Genomic DNA, 7,575 nt, shown 5'->3' with positions numbered 1-7,575 from the left:
ACTTATTTTTATAATTCTAATTTTATTATTTTTTCTGATCATAAATGTGCAAACTTGCTTTCTGGTAAAAAAAGTCATCTTTCAATTTTACCCTTTTAGTAATTATTTATTTAAATTTAAATAATTATTCATAATAAAAAAACTTATTTATACATTAAAATTATTGCCTATAATTAAATTATAAAGTTTTTTATTTCTATAATTATTTTTTTATACCAATTATTTTATAACTTTTATTTTATAGTTTGTTAAAGTTTTTATTTATATATATATAACTGCTCATATTCAAAATATGATTATTTAATTTTAATTTTAGTAATAGTACATAATTGTAGACAGGTCCAAGAGTAAAATATGAGTCTGTTGTTAATTTCTAAATTGGAAAAAGTATAAAAAATAGTAATTGTAGAAGTGGTATTTAGAATACCGGTTTATTGGTAGTTAGTAAATTTTAAAAACTTAAAAAATCAGATAGTTTTAATAATGGTTTGAAAGAATGATTTATGGTTAAAAAATAAATTTAAACAGAATAAAATGAATACTTTTCAAAATAATTTATTAAACTTTTAACACTAATAAAAGAATAGAACATAATAATGTTTTGCCTCTCCAACAAGGAAGGATCCAGATAAGAGAATAATAGAATATTATATCCAAACATAAAACACAACAATAAACCAGATCTATTTCCATTGAATATAAAGAACAGAAAACAAATAAAAAACATAATTTTCAACAGTAAAATCAAAAGATAAAAAACAGAGCATAACAAACAAAAAACCGGTATAGTTCTATTATAAATCGAATTTAATTAATTGATTAATATATATATTTGCATGTTATTAAATAATAAAAAATACTTTATACATGATTTAAAAAATAATTAGTATGAAGATAACAATTTTAGTAATGTTTGAATTGATAATAATTAGGGAAATTAAATATGAAAATTGTGGTAACCGTAATTGATTTATTTATTGAAACGTATTTATAAAGTAAGTTGGATGCGTTGAGGTATTTTGAAAGCATACTTGTCGAACAAGAAGAGTTGCAAAGAGATAGAAATAGCGAAAGGAGGAAGCAATTCCAAACACTTTCACCCTATTGCGCACTTCTCACTCTAGAGGCCCACCCACCCTTTCTCACTCTCTCTCTATCTCTCACAGCACCCAATTTCTTTTTCTTTCTTTTTTTTATTAAAAAATAAGACAAGGAATAAAAGCTCTGAATTTTGGATTGCCTTCTGTTTCATACAATTTCGATTGCAATGGCAAGGCCTAATCAAGAGGCGGTTGAGACATTCGTCAGCATCACTGGTTTGCCTGAGGCAGTAGCGCTGCAAAAGCTCGAGGTATTCTTCCCTCTCTCTTTTTTTTCTTCCAATTGTGAAAGTGCTTCTTAATAGGTTTTCATTGGGATCCAAAGCACAAAATTTGATGTAATTTGTAATAGATGTTTAATTGATCCAAGTTAGGGTTTTTGGGCATTGCTTGATCACTTCAGTTAATTTTCAATTATTTATCAATGTTTATTATCTTTTGCTTTCAAATTACATGAATTATGTAAATGGGACTCCTTTGCATACCCATGTTTTTTCTTTTGGCGAAATTTGCAGTTATTCAGTTTTTTTTCCCTCTCTAGCTCAAATATATAGATGGATTGTCTAATACTTCTCGGATTCCTTATATCCAATTCATGGATAACCGCTTTCATAGAGGTTTAACTTTAGTGAATGAACACATAAGTCCTCGCAGTTAGGGTGCAAGCATTATTCTAGGAATATAGGAAATATGTTTCCTTTTGTGATTTTCATTTGTTTTTTATCATTATATGAAGTTAAACATGGAGTTCATTATGCAGAGAAACATATGTTTCATCACTAATGAAAATGTTAGAAATCTGCTTTATAGTAAATGCTAGTTCTTGTAAACTAACAACGAGGGCTAGCTAACTATATTTGAAAGTTTGTGAATATATTATGACCAATGACTGAGCTGATCTGTTTTAGCTACTTGTCTGACCTCAGATTATTTTTTTTTTGTTAGATGCTTATACATGAGATTGAAATCTTCTTATTGCAATATTTTTTTTTTTCTTAAGTGATCAATTACTCTTATGTGAGCTTTTGCTTTTCATTGCTCTACACAGACGATCTGATTGTTATCCTATAAAAGGATTTAGTGACTGATTTATTTATACTTGACAAGTTATGTAACTAAAGACTAAATACATTTTCAGTGGACTCAAGTGGTTATTTGTATATATGCTCTTCATTGTGTAAATATTATTTTGTGTCAGGAGCATGGAGGTAATCTCAATGAAGCAGTCAATGCACATTTTAGTGAAGGAGACAGAATTTTAACAACTGGGTATAGTCTCTTTTCCATTAGTAAGCAAGTGATTATTGAGAAACATAACCCATTTTACTGGTATTACTGTTTAATGTTTGCATTTTAATTCTTTATTTTTGGAGTTTAATATTTTTATTCCTTCATGGCCAGCACTCACAATAGCTCTACTGCATTTCCTCAAGATGATTTCATGGATATAGATGATCAACAGGATGCAGATATTCAGAGAATTCCTTCACTTTCAGCTTTAGCAGCAAATGTCAATCCGTTTTCTCTTCTTGATCCTACACTTGGGAGAGGTATATTTGGTACTCCTCTTGATTCAACTGTCCAGGCACCCTTTGTTACACATCCTAGGGAGGTGAGGGAGATTCCTATAGAGGTTAAGGAGGGTAACCAATCCACTACTCAATCTGGTCATCCATCCATTGAAGATGTCACTGGAACTGTTGATGCCCGTGGTCCAGATATCCATGGGACTGTCATAATCAACGATGAAGATGATGACACTCCACTTGCCCAGATTGCACATCAAGATGAGCAAAACCATAACATCCTGGCTGATGCCTCACTCAATACCCGTGCTAGACCTAGTGCTCCTGAATCTGAGAATTTACCAGATTATAACAATGACATAGAAGAAGAAATGCTTCGGGCAGCCATTGAGGCTTCTAAACGGGAGGCTGAGGAAAATTACAGAACTCACAAACTTGGAAGACAAACTGTATGTGTTTTTCTTGATGGATTTTCTTATGCTTTGCTAAGCATGATGTCTGTGTTGGTATTTATTTTCCTCTTGGCGCAGGACTCAACTGAATCAGGATCACAGTCAAGGCAATCGTATTTGGAGGATCCCGAGCTTGCCCATGCAGTTTCATTGTCTCTAAAGGTATCCCTCTAATTTGTATTTTCTACATCTTAACAGAGTTTTGAATTTTTTTTAGCATTGGAAATTTCAAACCTGGATTTCCTCTAACATGAAATGAGTTCAGACAGCTGAGCAAGAAAAAGCATGGCGTGTACAAGGAGGAGATTCTGAATCTCCACCAGCCGGGCCATCAAAGTCATCAGAGGCTGGACCAGTGGAAGTGGCATCTAATGGAAGGTACGTTATCTCTTCTACTGTGCTTGCTGTGCACCTGTAGCTGTTGCTCACTGCTGCACTAAACTAAGCATTTCCTTCAAGGTACATTCTCTTGGATTGTAAAATTTGAAATGGGCAATTGTGGTCATTCTAGGTTGCAGGCAGGAAGCTTGTCCTTTCATGATGAAGCTGAAGATATAGAGGAGCAACCACTCGTTAGGAACAGATCTAGACATATGTCTTCAGGATCCGCAGGGTCAGTCAAAGATGTTGAATTTGCTGAGGCTAGCACACTACCAAGCACAGCGCCACAGGAGACCAGTAATCCTCCTCATAATAGAAATTCCTTCCCCTCTGATGAGGTATAGCCTTTCAATTTTTCCTTTTCAAAAAGAATTACTATTCCTTTTCAAGAAGAATTACTATGTTTTTACTTGCCACGTCATTTCAACTTGTCCCTGCCTCTCAATTCCCAATCTTTGACTACAATGAGATTGCAGTGGGGTGGCATATCTTCAGAGGAGCATGATGAAGCAGTAATGCTTGAAGCTGCAATGTTTGGTGGAATCCCGGAAGGTACTGGATACCAGTATGCTTATGCACCACATGAGTTTATGCAAGGTAGGGGTTCTAATCCTCGTGCCTCATATCGCCCACCTTCACCATCACTAGCAGCACAGCGTTTGATAAGGGAACAGCAGGTATGTCTTGTTTCTCAAATAGTTTGGAGTTGTTGGTTGTTGATGGTCTAATTGTAGTTATTGCTGTCTGTTTATTCATGCAGGATGATGAATATCTTGCATCATTACGAGCAGACAGAGAAAAAGAATTGAAGGCCAGAGAAGAAGCCGAGGCTGCTCTTGAAGAGGAAAGGCGGAGAGCAGAAGAAACTCGCAGGAAATTACAGGAAGAGCAGGTAGTGCAATTATAACTGATAGCACTTCTTTCTCTTGCCCCATTCTTCAATCGTCCTACCCTGTTTTGCTGATTGGAGTCTGTTTTTAGTCTTCACACTCACTAGAAATGGCCTTTATAGCTAAATTGCTAGAGTTACCATTGATATCCTTTAAGTCATTGACACCTATCATTATCTCCTCTTAATTCAAGTGTGAATGTTATCAGAACTTAGAGACTCTTTAACTAGTATTAGAAAATAAAAATTCTGGTATAAATATCGTCAGTCAAGAATCGGTCCATACTTGGTCCCAGAAAAAAAAAATCTGTATTTCATATCATGTACTTGTTCTGTATCCTGGATGTGTGGCCTTGGGCAGATCCTAGCTATAAATTGATTGTCTTATGCAAAGAAAACAAACATTTCCAAGTTGCTTAATCTTGGATTTTGCATTAATTGTGTCAGGAATTGGAAACACAATTAGCCGCCAAAGAAGTTTCCCTGCCCCCAGAACCATCATCAGATGATGATAACGCTGTAAATTTGCTGGTAAAAATGCCAGATGGCAACCGTCGTGGACGCCGATTCCTAAGATCTAATAGGCTACAGGTGATAGTCTATTAGAAAGTATTGTTTCCCCCCCTTTTTTTTGTGCACAATTGTACTAAACTTGCTTCCGGATAATTTCAGTCTCTGTTCGACTTCATAGACATCGGTAGGGTGGTGAAACCAGGCAGTTACAGACTGGTAAGAAATACCATTAACTTTCAGTTTTATTATTGATACTAATTTTTCAGGGAAATGGTTAATTTGTACTGTAATTTTAATTTTAATGTGATTGTCTTTTATGTTATTGTTGGGACAGGTGAGACCATATCCTAGGCGTGCTTTTAGTGATGAAGAAAGTGCTTCAACTCTGGCTGAACTTGGCCTAAACAACAAGCAAGAAGCTTTGTTTTTGGAGTTAATCTGATGCATTGTTGGAATTTGCTACGAAACAAGCTATTGAAGTTTTTAGTTTATTAATTAAAATTAAAATTTGAACTACAATACACAGACGGATATGACATTTTAGTTTAATCTGGGATTGTACTGTTTGGGTGATGCAATTTATAAATTTACAGATCTACATGAAATACACTGTCATTTTTACTTGTGATTACCAAATCCTTATGCCGATTATTTGTATATTTTGCGGTAAGATTGAAATAATTCATGATTAATGAAATTGCAGATGTTCCATTATGTGCCCACCTTCTTCCCAAAGAAAATTCCAATTTCAATTTAAAGGCTACTTGTGCTCTATTAATCTCTTTTTAGTACAAAAAAAAGAGAGTCAAGCTTACTTGTACCATAAGATAAGAAATATAATGAATTATTATACAAAGTATTCAATACTTAATAGACTTTTAGTTATAAACCATTTCTTTAAAGGTCAGCTCTTAGAAATGTTCCCATAATTTGATTTGGTTCAACTAAGGGAAAAAAAACCTAAATAGACAGCATTCATTTTGCTTCTTTTTCTTGGCTAAATCTAGAACAAACTAATTCAATCAAGAATTAGGGAGCTTGGTTTTGTCAATAACAGTTATAATATTTTTTCATTAACAAATAAATGGATAAGGGATTCGTGCTGCTTAATTCAAATAATTTCTTTTAACTAATATATATATGTATGTATGTATTCAATCGAATAAAAATGGCTAGTATTTTTCTCATAATTTTATTTTAGCTACACATATGTACTCCGTTCATAAGTTTCTTCAGTTAAACATGAACTAAACTAACGAATAATTAGGTAGATTGGTTTGGTTAATCTCATTTTCAAAATATAGATTCATTTCTTTTAACCAATATATCCAAACGAATTGGATGTATTCCGTCCATAATTTTCTTAGCTGATCATAAACCAAACTAACGAAAAATTAGATAGCTTGGTTTGGTTAATCTCATTTTGTATGTATCAAAATATAGATACAAAATTCACTTTTATTAGTTCAAAATATAATTTCTTTTAATCAAACCAATATTTACTGCGAATATTTACTGCGAATATATACAATCAATATAAAACTAAAGTTGATTAGTTTTCAATATATGTTTTAAAATCCTACCTGTCAATCAACGGACGTCAATGAAATTATTTTAGGATTTAAAATATATAAATTAAAATAAAACTAAATCTCTTCGGTCTTAACATTCAAAATACATATAAAAGTTTAAATAAAATTTATCTATCATACTTTAATATATATATATATATATATATATATATATATATATATATATATATATATATATATATATATATATATATATATATAATATGAAAGATGTTAAATGCATATATTGGAGATTGTTTTGAAATAATATGAATTATAGATGTTGCTAATTGTTAGTGAGAAATGGAAATAATGTCAGATGAATTTTGATGCACTGGTTCGGGATTTTCATGGTTTTTTTTCTTTGATAGTTAGAAATGTAGTTCTTGATTTAGATATTGTACAAGCACAAGTGATGTATAACGATTGTACTATCTATGCACGCTCAAATATTAGAATGCACATTCAAGCAATTTGGATGATAGCTTCAAGTGAGAAATCTTAATTTGAGCAAGAGAAAGCAAAATTATAGTTTATTTACAAACAAAAATATATTTAATTATAATTTTAGTTTATTTAAATATTAATTATTTTATGGGTATATAAATATTAAATACTATAGCAATAGCGACGAATATTATACCAATACTGATGTAAAAATTTTTATTTTATAATTGGATGTTTGAATGTATATTTTAGAAAATGGTATTTTAAAAAATAGTGATTATATATATATATATATATATATATATATATATATATATATATATATATATATATTAATAATTAAATATCTGTATGTTTATATGTTGTAGATTCAACTTTAGCGGCCATTAATCAAAATTTCAAATTTATTATAACATCTGGATTTAAGTAAATTTAATACTCTTAATTGTATTTGACGAACCATTAAATTACTTAAACGAATGCTGATTATATATGTTATTAATACTCTTAATTAATAATCGTGAATTAATTAAATAAAAAATATCAAGTATCAATATATATAACATTAAAGTTTAGTTTTTATTCAAATTCAAATTTTAAACAAATTCGATGTATACAAACATATAAATACTATAATAACAATAATGTTTAACATTAAATTAATATTTATATGTTTTTTATTGTATTTTTGAATGA

At 30.9% G+C, this 7,575-nt stretch overlaps 1 protein-coding gene across 2 annotated transcripts; it reads left to right on the top strand.

Moving 5' to 3' along the window:
• The first annotated feature begins 1,090 nt into the window (after nt 1–1,090).
• Nucleotides 1,091–5,575, top strand: LOC148206909 (plant UBX domain-containing protein 8-like). Of its 2 annotated transcripts, XM_088104907.1 has the most exons (11): nt 1,092–1,351; nt 2,299–2,369; nt 2,502–3,075; nt 3,157–3,240; nt 3,344–3,456; nt 3,590–3,797; nt 3,936–4,136; nt 4,220–4,351; nt 4,796–4,939; nt 5,021–5,077; nt 5,196–5,575. In XM_088104907.1, the coding sequence occupies exons 1-11, from the start codon at nt 1,268–1,270 to the stop codon at nt 5,301–5,303; spliced, it is 1,776 nt and encodes a 591-aa protein (XP_087961033.1). In that variant the 5' UTR covers nt 1,092–1,267; the 3' UTR covers nt 5,304–5,575. The 2 variants fall into 2 exon arrangements, with proteins under 2 accessions (XP_087961032.1, XP_087961033.1); XM_088104906.1 differs by having other exon boundaries at nt 1,091–1,351; nt 2,502–3,240.
• Nucleotides 5,576–7,575: the final 2,000 nt, after the last annotated feature.

The sequence above is a fragment of the Vigna umbellata genome, chromosome 1 (genome assembly GCF_029865625.1).
Source record: "Vigna umbellata cultivar VRB3 chromosome 1, Vumbellata_1.0, whole genome shotgun sequence".
NCBI classification, from domain to species: Eukaryota; Viridiplantae; Streptophyta; class Magnoliopsida; order Fabales; family Fabaceae; genus Vigna; species Vigna umbellata.
The sequence above is the reverse complement of the archived record's forward strand: the minus strand, read 5'-3'. Positions and strand labels throughout refer to the sequence as shown.

Excerpts from the sequence above, each read along its gene's own strand:
- LOC148206909 (XM_088104906.1), top strand. The coding sequence starts at position 1,268 with ATGGCAAGGCCTAATCAAGAGGCGGTTGAGACATTCGTCAGCATCACT. Across the intron at positions 1,352-2,298 it reads TAGCGCTGCAAAAGCTCGAG|GAGCATGGAGGTAATCTCAA; the intron begins GTATTCTTCCCT and ends ATTTTGTGTCAG. Across the intron at positions 2,370-2,501 it reads GACAGAATTTTAACAACTGG|CACTCACAATAGCTCTACTG; the intron begins GTATAGTCTCTT and ends CTTCATGGCCAG.